At 38.2% G+C, this 13,783-nt stretch overlaps 1 protein-coding gene across 3 annotated transcripts in view; it reads right to left on the bottom strand.

The window, feature by feature from the left end:
* Positions 1 to 1,522: 1,522 nt before the first annotated feature.
* Positions 1,523 to 13,783, bottom strand: part of commd8 (COMM domain containing 8) — a 50,181-nt gene continuing 37,920 nt past the window's right edge. For 2 of the 3 annotated variants that reach the window (XM_047610692.1, XM_047610690.1), the window contains 2 exons: positions 9,024 to 9,179; positions 1,523 to 1,886 (listed from right to left, as the gene is read on the bottom strand). In XM_047610692.1, coding sequence (XP_047466648.1) covers positions 1,866 to 1,886; positions 9,024 to 9,179 — 177 coding nt within the window. In that variant the 3' untranslated portion in view covers positions 1,523 to 1,865. Of the gene's footprint in view, positions 1,887 to 9,023; positions 9,180 to 13,783 lie in introns of those variants that run through there. The other variant, XR_007114604.1, reaches the window with a different exon arrangement.

The following is a 13,783-nucleotide window of genomic DNA, read 5'->3' as shown; positions in this document are numbered from 1 at the left end:
GATAACAACAGTCTCGAACAGAAATTAATTACATTTGAATTCTTAAAAATATCCAAAAATATTTTATTGTATGTTATCCTCTATGCTGACAATGGACTACCTGAATATACTGAATGGATTTTTTTCTTCTCTGATGGCACGGTCAAATTCAGATTCATGGGGCTCAAATGGCATTAGAGTAATTCATGGAGCATGAGACATAATTTTCACACATGGATTGGCCACCACAGAGTCCAGACCTGAACCCCATTGAGAGTCGTGGGGATGTGCTGGAGAATGCTTTACACAATGGTCAGATTCTCCCATTATCAATCAAGATTTTGGTGAAAAATAAATGCACCACTAGAAGGAAAGAAATCTTGTGAAATTGCAGAAGCTTATCGATACAACACCATTGCGAATGCATGCATGAAATCAAAGCTAAAGCTGGTCCAGTGAAATATTAGAGTGCGTGACTGACCGAAATATTAAGAGGGGGTTGGGGCAGATGGAGGTTTTATGAATTGTCTTGCGGATTTCTCATCAAAGACCAACCCAAGTTTAAGCTCCCAGGCTTTTTTTGTGTTGGTCATTAGATAACCATCATATGGGGATAGAAATTGGTAGATACACAAACATCCCAGTGGAGAAATGCTACTGTATTTTATGTGATACTGGCTCCATTGAATCAGAAGCCCATGTCCTTTTGCACTGTCATTTATACAGACATTCGCGCGGATTTATTTAGTATACTTTCTAAGTCCTATTCTAATTTTAATGATCTTGATGATATGAAGAAAATGTGTGCAATTTTAACTGGCAAACATTGTATTCACGAAAATGCCAAAGCATGCCACCTCATCCTCAATAGAAGACTGAGCTCATGAGTTCCAGTTCATAAAACAACGGTTTTGTGTTTTGTTTGTATGGTACCATAATGTACGTTTTTATTCATGATTTTATTAGTTGGTGTCTCATAACTCTCTTTTTGAGTGGTCCCCAACATTTTTGTTGTTTCCTAAATTGAAACCATATCTTAAGGGTAGTGATAACCACAGGGTTGCAGATAAGGCCGGATGGGTTTGGCCCTAACTGGACCAGTCAGTAAATCGGAGAGAGCACTGGGGAACAAAACTGTGCTTCCAGTTGACACCAATGAATACTAGTTGATTTGGACCAAAATTCTATTTTAGCTATGTTCGCAGCCCAGTAGTAAAATTGGAAGTTTGGTAGAGAAAGGCAACCATAGAACTTACAATTCTGAAGTATTTTTTGTCTAACTCTGGGTGTTCTACCGTCCCACAAAAAGTACAAATAATTGAGTGTAATGTTTTGGTATGAATATAGGAAAACACTGAAACAAAAATAAAAAGTTTGGCAGGACATTCATTTTGACTGTATTTATACTTTTAAAAATCTGCCTTAATCTCAGTTAAGAGAGGAGGGAAATTTTCAGAGTAAAGACATGTAAAAGATCCGGCTATTCCCATTCCAAGATACCTAAACCCTAAAGGGCTTAATATGAAAGGAATGTCAGACTGGGAGAGCTGCATAGCTAGTTTATTGACAGGATAGCATTCACAGGACAACATTAGCTTTTGCTTTTCAAAACCCAATTCAAGCCCTAAACCTAAATGGACACTAGTTTAATTATATTCAATATAACTGTATTGAAGAGAAACATTTATTTAACACGTGATACAACAGAGTGGATTACAAAACAAAGCCAAAGTGTTTAACTGCTCAAATCAATGCTGAATTACAAAAAACAGAATCATCAAATACTTGTCTGTGACACAAACTCATCACTTTGTATTTTTTTTTAACAAACTCTTTTTACCATTCTTCATACATTCTGTATTAGCAGAATTTTAGATTAAATGAGATCATTTCAACTGTAGCAACACCTGCAAGACATAAATACATAGAAATCATTAGTATTTCATGGCTGATTCAGAGCATTTATTGTATTTTCTATTAGTGTAAAATGGATGGATATTACAGCTTAATTATTCACTTGACAGCAGAAAATGTTCACCTGTTAACCACAGGCCAAATTGACTTGCGGTTGACATGGCAGTTGGGGCCATGGTAGCCCTTTTTGAATGACATTCAAAAAAACAAAACAAATCAAAACAAAACAAAACAAAAAAAAACAAACAACAAAAAAACATCACTAATACTTCTATTAACAATAAATCAAATGCCTGTGTTTTATTAAACACTGCTGATAAGATGAATGGCATATGGAATAACAGGGTTATAAAATATTTCAAAATATTCTGTTGTAAATCTGACAAGCTCACACTTTATATTATAATTTCCCATCCCTTACTTTCCGACTTTCTACTGGACAGTTCTGACATTGTAATCTGTATTGTAACGGTCCGTGTGTGTTTTGGTCATTGGATTTTCCGTTCAGAAGAGGACATTAAAAAACGAAAAATTTGTGGTTAATTGATTTTCATTTAAAATTCAAAAATTAAAATTAAAATTCAAAGCATTTTACGTTACCAGGGTCAAGAGGGACGACCAAACCTTTAAAATGTTAGTGCGACCGGAAGTTCCCGTTTTCAAAGTACAAGCAGGTATAACGTATATAAAAATGAAAACACGGGCGATTTTTTGTTTCTTTCTTCTAACGATTTTATTTTTTGTTCTTAGAAAAAGAATATGAAAATCAACCGTTTTTTAAAGGTTTACAATCCGTGTATCAATTGTTCTTTCTATTTTCGGTCAATCAAAAATCAAAAAAATGAAAAAGTGACGGATTCTTTTGTTTTTCGTTTTTTAATCTAACAAAAAAACGAAAAAAATGCCTGGTTTATTCCAATTTGAGACTCAGATCAACGTCATCATTATACATTTAAACATAGTACACTGCAGACAAACAGTGGGGGACATGGCGTATTTATTTAAGGCTTTCAGTTTATTGATGACCTGAAGAATGGACCGGTCAAATCCCCGCTCTTTTAAAAGGTTGTTGATATTATAATGAATCACTGTGTTCTGCACAGAGCCCCACATCTGCCGCCGTATCTCCTCTTCTCCTCGAATGCAGTTGGCAGATCTCATGGTCTTGGCAGTGGCTGTGTTATGTGATCGTTAAAAACGTGTGGGATATCGCTATACACGCATTCCCGGATCAGTGCAATTTCCCGAACATGACTTAGGGATAATTCACCGATGCGCTTCCATTAATGAACGTGTAACAACACATTTCATTTGTTTGATTGAAAAAAATATCTGCCCTTCAGAGATCAGTCTTTACGGGAGTAGACCAAAACTTTGCGCTGTTTTGGGGCTGAAGCTTATACAATGATAAAGTCTGTCAGGCCACCAAGTGACAAAAGCATAATGTAATGTTAATATACACCAACATCAGAGCGAAAAACCCTGGTCTACGCGGCATTCCTGTTCACATCAAGCCGCGTCGAGTCGAGCCGATAAAATCCCCTTTTTCGCTCGATGTGAAATGTGCTTTGTATACCCATTACCCAAACTGCTGCGAGCAAAGCCATTTCCAGGTCACGTAAACCCGACTTTCAGAAATTCAGTCATGTGGCCCCGTTTTTCCATTTCCTATTTTTGATCTGAGTCTCAAATTGGAATATGAAAAACCAGGCATTTTTTCGTTTTTTGTGTTAAATTAAAAAACGAAAAACGAAATAATCCGTCGCCTTTTAATTTTTTGATTTCTGATTGACAGTTGGAAAGAGAAAGAACGAATGACACAGATTGTTTAGTCATCCCTCTCGACCCTGGTAACGAAAAATGCTTTGAATTTTAATTTTTGAATTTATAAAATGAAAATAACCACTAATTGTTGTTTTTTTTTTTAATATCCTCTTCTGAACGGAAAATCCAATGACTAAAACATACACGGACCTATAACAAAGGTGATATGTAGTGTTTGTTCGAAGTGATGATACACTCTGCCCGGAAGTGTTTTTCTCACTATTTTAAGCATTTCTTTTAATGAGATCGTCAACATTTCTCAACACAACCACATCCGAGTATCACTGCTAATTCAACAACATAGTAGCTTCATGTTGTGGCCATCACTTTTAATTTTTCCTCCTTCGATTCTGAGAAATAAGCTTTTATTCGTGTTTTGGATAGCGGGAAAGCCTACACTACCCATAATCCTCAACCACCAACGATTTGTCACGCCCCTAGACGTCTGATACTGACCCTTCCACCTCTGTATGAAACGCTCTGCAATCACATAGTGTTTTCCAGACTGATTCAGGGTCTGAAAGGGAACAGATTTAACGTACATAATGCTTTGTTAGGTTTATTATTTTCTTTTCACACGTAAAACACCTTTATAGATTCATTCACCACTCCCTCAGTTTTGGATGGTCTGAACTCCAACCAATCAGACGCAACCAGGGTACACAAAGGTTGATGGGAGAACGGAGAGACCTTCTTAAAAGAATAAGTAGAAATTGATTGATTGATTGATTGTAACGCAGGTATGTACAAAATATATGACTACATTGAGAAAGTGATAAATGTTTTAGAAAGACAGATTAGCTTAATTCACTTCAAGTTTTTTTTCAGAAAAGCTTCAAACAAACAAAGGCGCCTGGATTTTAGAAGCAGTTTAAGACCTTTAAAAATGGCTACTGTGTCCTTCAGCATGCTTGCTAAATAGAGTATAGTAACGACTACACCTGGCTACTGCAGCATTAGCTATTTATTCCACCAATGATGCATTAAATCTATTACAAACATTAAAAGGAGTTGTATGTTGCAAAATAGCCAAATAGCCCCACCATTGTTATTATCAGTGTTGTTATGTCATGTGGATTGCTTTTGTTATGTGTTTGTTTGTGTCACGGAGTTCTGTCAAAATGTCTTTCCTCTTTAGTTTGAACAATGAGTGATTCAGAGGATCTTGAGTTGGAGGAAGAGCTTCAGGGTGCCGACGAACTTCTTCAGGATATGGAGGTAACATTTTTATTTTTAAAAGATGTAGGGGAAACAGTTGCTACAGAGGGACCATTCTTGTCTAATATATTGTGGGGAGTCAATGTGTATATATATATATATATATATATTTATATATGACTGTGTATACATACAATTCCTGTGAAATTAACTTAAGATGTTTGATAATCTTTGCTTTAATCACGGACTGTATTTAATCATGGACTGTATTTTAAGTGTTGCGATTTTTTTCTTGTTAATTGTGTATAATGAATCACAGGGTGAACCTCAGACAAGACCAGTGCACTGGAAAAAACGCGACCGACAGGAGATGTTATTCCTCAAAGGCCGTCATCCAGTCAAAATACTAGTGGCATGGCACCTGGTCAGTATTGATGCTCACAACTTTTATTCACCTCAGATTTTCAGTAAGCAAATATTCAATCACTTTTTTTTTAGTGTCATCTGATCAGCATCAATGTCCAGGTGAAGGACCTAGTTGTGATGTTGCCAGTGTCAACCCAACAAAAGGTACTTTACCTACATTGATAAGTTGATTTCATTTTCTAAGTTGACGTTTATAGTTGTTGTTATAGTTGAGTTAGGCAGAAGTGTATAGGCTGTTGTGCAGTCCTAAGCCATACCACCTACAGTATTTAGTTCACTTTGTGGCAGGGTTTCTTTATTTCTTTATTTTTTATGTTAGTGCTTCGTCAGGAGGTCAGGTTGTTGGAGGATGTAGAAGAGGATGCAGCAGTGACTTGTGAGCCGTCGTCTGGGTTTGCTGCTACTGACTGAGAGATCAGAAACAGGGAGTCCTGCTAAATTGGAAAGAGGCCAGGCCTTCTTTTATTGACAATATATTGGCTACTCTGGATCCACAGAGTCTGTGATATTACAGTTCACATACACTCTGTCCTGCACAGCGGAGAGGCAGTAACAGTATCACACATTTTGATAGTGTGACTAATCTTTGGAATGAGCCACTTATGTACATGTCACTACATCAAATGCTTTCCAAAACATACATTTGATTAATAACAATAAGTGAGTCTTGATTGTAGTCTTTGCAGTCATTACTGGTCCAATTATAGGAAGTCGTTTGTCATAGCATTTACATCAGGTATGTATACAAATGGCCGTAACAAGAACCACAACGTGGCATCCATCAGGGATGAAGCCATTACCATGGTTTGTGTAGATTTCTATATGACATTAAACTGTTAAACTGGAGATATTTGAAGGTTCTGTGGTACACATGAAAAATCCTGTGAGTGATCCTCATATATTTCTGTGTGCATAACGAAAATGCCAACCTCACTACAACAGTGTGAAGTTAATTCAACAAACGGACTGCATTCATACTACTATAACATAAAACGTATACTGTAACTATATTTTATAACTAACTATAAATGCATGGGCAGCATGCATGGGCTGTTCAGTCATAGAATCACAAAGTTTTGTCTATATTTTGAATATTTTCAGAAATTGTCATTTTTGATGCTCCAGTTTCCAGTTATCTACCATTGTTTGTATGGCTTCATATTTTGGTTGTGCTTCTGTTTGATCAAATAAAATAATTGTGAGCAAGGAAAGCATGTGACCTTCATTGCCTTCATGCTGACCCTGAGCCAGTGGCTAAGAGACATTTGTTCTTTCTTCTGTGGTCTCAAAAAAGACAAAATATTACCCTATTTGACTGTTGTCATACCATTGGAAGGGCATAACCCTGACATTGTTAGCCCTTATATTCTTGATCATCAAAGATAATCCTTTAAGACAGGGGGAGGGGTTAAAGAGTTTCTGAATGGCCATATTATGTAAATAGGAAAATATGACCTGTGAAACATTAATTGAAACATTTATGGGGCAAATTAGCTCTGAAATGGTCCTAATTTATTAGTATGACTATGTATAAGACAAAAACTAATATCTTGAGTACATTTGATCACTAAATATCCCCTAAGATATGTTTGACTTGATTTCATCCAGCTTGGCCCAGAAAGAGGTCTTTTGATGTACACCTGAGACAGCCATGGCTGAGAGCCAGATGAAAATTAAACTTTGTCGTAGGACAACAGTGATGACATTGTTTAAAAGGTCTTGACCTGGGAAGTAACATATGTCAGTATGAGAGTTGTGGGTGGGTCCTGCTCCTCAGGTGTGCCCTTTGAACCTTGTATCTGAGACATATTTGAAGGCTTACTGTTCAACAACAAAACATGCTACAGACACAGGGTCAACGGTTTTGGAAAATGATTGACCTCTACTATGATACCTAAGGGCAAACTAACAGGTGGCGCTATTAACTAGTGTTGAAACAAAGATGAAATCTGATCAAACAGTTGTGCTCCCCAGGCCCTAAAGGTCATTCAAAGTTTGCTAAGATCACAGTCACAATTTTACATAATAGAGAGAATACATCAGATCTACAAAATATATGGCGCGGCAAGCTGTTGTGTATTGTGACTTGGAAAAAAAATGTAGTTCCTGAATTCTTATTCAGGGTTAGGATATTGATATTAGGATTCAGAAAACATATATCCACTCGTTTTCAAACAGAAAGGTATATTCCCAACCTATATGTTGATATCTTGAGTAGAGATATGCTATTAATAGTATTATTAGAGCTATTTTTGGCGTGTTTTTATTGTTTTTACTGTTTTTACGTGGCAGCTTTATCCCGCCGAAAAAGGGTGTGTTCAGTGACATACTGTGTTCAGCAACGTTTCAAAACGGATCTTACGAATATAAGTTTATTTCTCAGAATCGAAAGAGAAAAGATTCAAAGTGAGAGCTTTAACATGAGGCTACTTTATTGTTGAATTATCAGTGATATTTTGATGTGTTTAAGTTGAGAAATGGTGACGATCTCATTAGAATAAATCCTTCAAATAATGATATAGAGGGTCCTCGGTTCTCCAATCAGATTGACGCTCGCCGCGTCATATTTCGCCGCGAATGGGTTAGTATTGTAGTGAATGGAGGACTGCAGCCTCTGCTCTAAGTGTCTCTTACCGTTGCGAGCAGGTTTACATTGAAGTCGACTGAGAACCCAGAGCGTCTCATACAGACGTGGGAAGGTACCTTTTGCGTCAGTATCAGGCGTCTAGTGGCGTGACAGATCGTCGGTATATTACACCTTGGGAGTGATACGGGTAACCACCAAGCGTCTCATACAGACATGGAAGGGTACCTTTTGCGTCAGTAACAGACGTCTGGGGGCGTGACAAATCGTCGGTATATTACGTCTTGGGAATTAGAATGGGTTGCAACGGGTTGCAATAAAGCACGAAGTAGGGTGAGCCCGCAGTCGCCATGTTGCACACACTCGGATGATCCAACCATGGGCATAAGGATTGAGTTGGGGCAGAGCTGAAGAGTCTGAAAGTTCAGATGAACTGGAATTTTTCATTTCTGGAATTCTGATCATTCCCACCTGGAGAGTCGGTGCTGCCAATCACATTGGAAAGATCTGATCTCTCACCACATTTGGAGGTAGTCTGCGTCATGTTTGTATTTGGACACACAATCTGTCCGAAGTTACATTAAACGCCTCCTACTTAACAGGGGTGCTCTTGTTTCATGAGTTTTGTCTCTTGCATTCAAAAAAAACAAAAAAACAACAGACAAACAAAAAAACACTATTACTATTAATGATCGCCATAAAAAGAAGTGATGTCCATTAATTAGTAATGAGAGCCTTTTGAAAATATTCATTGTATATTATATTTATATATTATATATTCATATTCAGACTCTAAATTGACCCTAGGTGTGTGTGTGTGTGCGTGTGAATGGTTGTCTGTCTATGTGTTAGCCCTGCAATAGACTGGTGACCTGTCCAGGGTGTACCCCGCCTCTCGCCTGATGCCAGCTGGGATAGGCTCCAGCACCCCCTGCAACCCTAGTGAGGATTAAGCGGTATGGAAGGTGAGATGAGATATTCATATTAATTTAGAAGTGGACTCAACCAAAAACAACCTACTTGAAACTAACCGCTCAAGGCTACTTAAACCCCATCTATAACACTGCTGAGTCCGTTTGTGGTGTGGTGAGTTGCATTGAGGGTTATGTATGTGTCGAGTTTCACAAGGAATTACTACCTTATTGGCTGACTCCAATGAAGTTATGAGTGCGCTTAACTCCTCTCTTTTCATCTCCATGATGACAGGTTGACGGTCTCCTTTCTCCTTCACATCCAGACTGAGACTGAGCAGAGGAGTGTGAAGAAATGATATCTTATCACTGGACAGCGCTAACTGCAGGAAGAGAAAAAAAGACAAGAACAAGACACAGAATAAGACAAATTACAAAAACCACCTGTTAAGAATGCATTTCAAAGTGCCTGCATTTACTAAGGCAATCTGAATTTATTATTGTAATCTCTGCTCAGTCAATGTAGATACGCGTCCTGCACACAGCTTAATAAAGATAAAAATCAAAGTAGCTTTGCCATTTGCCATTTACAGTATATTCAGTGCCATTTTTTATTTTCTACATTATTATAATCACTCTTCTTTCACAAATGTCCAGCAGTAGACAAAGAGAAACCAAAAAAAAAAAAAAAAAAGACAGAAATATTATGCTTTTGTGTTAAAAGAAAATGAATCACTTTCTTATAGATGCAAAAGTAAGCAAATCCTTGTCTTCATTATCTGGTGTGACCTCTTTGTGCAGTAATAACTATAAATATTGTAGCCTTGAGGATCGACCGATACCGATTCGTTTGTTTTTGTCACTCTAAAAGTTGTTAATAATATGTGGATGTAATTTGCTTGATACTGACATATAAAAACATCACATACAACAGTGCATGGGCAGCATGCACGGGCAGAAAGAAGGAAAATATGTGACCACAGCTGAAGTTATTGTGTGACTTTATTAAAACTTAAAGCTCACATAGCTTTTAACAGCGTTTGTAAACACTGCACCAGCTGCACCATTCTAATGTTTGAAATAAAACAAAAGTGCAACTTGGTGCAAATATTTATATTAAATTAAATAATTTCAGTGTATAAACAGAAAGTCACATTATGACATTGCAAAGCTGCAATTAGGATTGGGCACCAAATAGGAACCTAACGCCCGGTTCCGGAACCGTTAAGAAGATGTGTGAAATTGAATTCCTTTTTTCGGTTCCTACATGCCCGCACTAGTTTGTTTCCGGGGTTGTATTAGTCCGCCAGGCGTGCGCCGTTTGTTTCTGGGGTTTGTATTACTCCGCAATGGGTGCTCCTAGTAAGAACATCACACCTCTGAACATGGACTGCAAAAAAAAAAAAAAAAAAACGCAGCTCGAAAGTCTGGCTTCATTTTAATTTGAAAAGGGACGGATTGGCACAGTGAAACACCCATGAAAAAGTTGTTAATGCCAAAAGAGGATGCACAACAACATGACAAAACACCTTCGCCTGTATGGCACAATAATTAACCAGTCCATTCTTCAGGTCATCAACAAACTGCAATTTATCTGCAATTTACGCGATGATGTATGAGGGAGGAAAAGACAGGCACGCAGAGGTCCGACCCCGGACTTTTGCCGATGTGAAGGCACCAACGGCAAATCAACCCGGGTCTGAAAATGCCGGCTCGACCCGCTGTTTTTTCCTCCCTCATACGTCAGCGAGTCTACATCGCAGATAACGTTTGTTTGCAGTTTGTTAATGACTTGAAGAATGGGCCGTCAGCCCCGCTCTTTCAAAAGGCTGCTGATATTAATATAAATCACTGTGTCCTGCACAGAGCCCGACATCTGCCGAGAATCCCCCTTTTCTCGGATGCAGAGCACTGCCATGCCCGTTAAAAGGTGTGGGATGATCGCTATACAAGCTGTATATAAACACAGTCGCCGTTCACATATGCGCTTCCAATAACGATCGTTTAACAACACACTTTATTTGTTTGATTGAAAAAAAGGAACAAAAATCTCTGCCCTTTAGAGATCAGTCTTTATGAGAGTACACCAAAACTTGTTTTTAAGCTGAAGCTTCTACAATGATGCAATCTGTCAGGCTGTCGAGTCAGAATTTAACAGGCAGATCAGCGTCAAAGCGCAGCAGGTTTCAGTTTTACACTTACAGCTAGGGATCCTCCCTTGTAATTGAATAACCTAGTTACAGCAACCAAATTAAACTGTATCAAGTTAACTGGCAATGTGAATAAATAAGAATGGCCTGTGTAAAGGCTTTTGCAAATGAAAAAATTCTCTCGTGAAAGATTTGTGACCTGTTGACCTACACCTCAAAGAATCGGAATCAAGAATTGTTTAGAACAGGAATCGAAATTGAGAATGGAAATCTAACATCCAATGAATAATTTTACGAATTAACATAAAATAATAGCATCTCCACTAGAACAATGTAGAAGTTACACATGGCTTCTTAAGACACACGATCAAAACAACAACAAAAAAACTCTAGGCTATACACCTGATTTACTGCACCAAAACAAAAACAACCCCTTGAGACACTTGTTTTTGCAAAAGTTGCACTCAGCCGTTTCACATTAGTGTAAAGTTAGGGCTGTACGATTAACCCAATTTTGATCGATTTGGATTTTGGCTTCTCACGATAATAGCTTCAATATGGAATGGCGGACGAAGACGATAATAAAAACACTGTAATCGAAGAAAAACAATTGATGTGCCATGCAACGTGTTTGCAAATTCCTGCGCTGTAAAAGTACAGCGAACGCACCTCTGTCGTGCAGCAAGTCTGTGACTTGTGGATCAACTGTGGAACTAGCATTGACAACATGTCAGGAAGCCAGCCTGAGCCTTTAGTTGATAAGAAAGGTAGGACAACTTCGGTCATTTAGAGACATTGCGGATTCAAATTGTCGGACGTGTAGCAGAAGGAGATTGTTTGCTCCCGGCGACAGCGAAGAGATAACGTAGGCTGTCGCAGACATTATGCTATAAAAGGTTATATTTAAAGTTGAGTTTTGGTGGTTCAATAAATACTTTTTTTTAAAACTCAATAAATAATCGTGTTTATTAACCATGATTTCAATATCAATCAAAATAATCGTGATTATTATTTTTTTCCATAATCATCCAACCTATGTAAAGTAATTCCACACAGAAGACATGACTACAGCTCTGCAGGCTTCTGTTCACATGACAAAAACATAGGCACATGGCAATCACAGGAGAGCTCGACAACAGTGTTACGGCATGCGGTGCAAAGTAAAGCTGAGGATATATGAGATAGTTTGGGCTTATGTATCGTATTGGACAGGTTCTAATAAAAAATCTGATACCCGATCCAGGCATTTTGGCCTTAATCGGACTTGAAACCGATCCAGTGGATTGGATCGGACCAGACCATTCCTAGTAATAACAACAACTAAATGTTTCCAGTAACTGCTGATTAGTCATCTAAAGCAGCTTGGAGAATTTTTAGCCCATTCCTCAGAGCAGAAATGCATTAGCTGTGAAATGTTGGGTTTCCTCATATGCTTGCTTCATTTCCTTCCACAACATTTTTAATGGACAAAGGCCAGGACTTTGACTTGGCCATTACGAAATCTTCATTTTGTTCTTCTTTAACCACAGTTCTGTAGAACAACTTGAATTTGCTGGTATTATTCGTTATACATCGGTCCATCAATGATGGCAAGCAAAGACAAAGACAAAGACAAAGACAAAGACAAAGACAACCACTCCCATGTTTCATCTATTGGGTTGAGGTCAGGACTGTGTAGGACAGTCAAGTTCTTCCACACCAAACTTGCTCAATCATGTCGTCATGGACCTTGCTTTGTGCACTGGTGCACACTCATGTTGTGACAGGAAGGGCGTATTTTCAGCAGACACACCTGCAGCACATCGCAGCTCTGCAGTAGATCATGGCAATTCAAGTCAATGTGAGTGTCTCCACCAGACGTGCTGCAGCACATTTCAGAAGCATCCCAGAAGCACGGTGCTGCACCACACTGCTAAATACAGGCGGCTATTCTATTTTTCCTGATTGATGCTTGGAAACCATGTAAATATGACCAAATCAAATCATTCAGGCAGGAATTCCATCTTTGAAAAACACAGTGGATCAAACTGATTTTTAAAATAAAATACTATATGCAGTCTTTTACAGTGAAACCTCAGCATGACACATTGACTTCAACACGGTTCAACTTTCAAATAATGAAGGAAATTTCACTTAAAATCTTTATATACACAGCTTAAAGAAGATAAAAATTTGTGTTTTTCAATTAAACTTATGGATGCCTGGTGTCTGAGGGCTCTTTCATCAATTAAATCAATTAGCCAGGTGAGCCCAAAGAAGATTTTATGTATACACAACACATTCAACACAACACAATCTTTCATAGTAAACATATTTCTAAAGGTGCTAATGACATGAAATTTTTTTACCAGGTGTTGACAACAACCCAAGTAATCCATACATAGAAAGAAACCAAAACAAATAAGTTCAGAAATTAAGTCATGTGTAATAATGTGAAATGACACAGGGAGTCACGAGAAAAGCATTATTATAGTTCGTGTGGACATTACACTACTTTACATGGTGTCAGAAGTTCGTGCCGGACACACAGCTTCAGGAAGATGGCAAATTTTAATCGCCCAGAGAGCTTCCCGTTTGACCAACCGACTGAATGGGGAGATTGGAAGCAGCTTTTCCAGCGCTTTCGTGTGGCCACAAAACTGTACAAGGAGGACGGTGAGGTCCAAGTCAGTTCTCTAATATATGCCATGGGACCGGAGGCTGAAAACATTTTCAAAACAATCACTTTTGGGGAGGTGGATCAAAAGAAATTTGACGCCATGTAAGGGAAATATGATGAATACTTCTACCCCAAAATATTGCAATCCACGAGCATGCCTGTTTTCATCAGAGAGTAC

Source organism: Mugil cephalus, chromosome 17 (genome assembly GCF_022458985.1).
Source record: "Mugil cephalus isolate CIBA_MC_2020 chromosome 17, CIBA_Mcephalus_1.1, whole genome shotgun sequence".
In the NCBI taxonomy this organism is placed as follows: domain Eukaryota; kingdom Metazoa; phylum Chordata; class Actinopteri; order Mugiliformes; family Mugilidae; genus Mugil; species Mugil cephalus.
The sequence above is the reverse complement of the archived record's forward strand: the minus strand, read 5'-3'. Positions and strand labels throughout refer to the sequence as shown.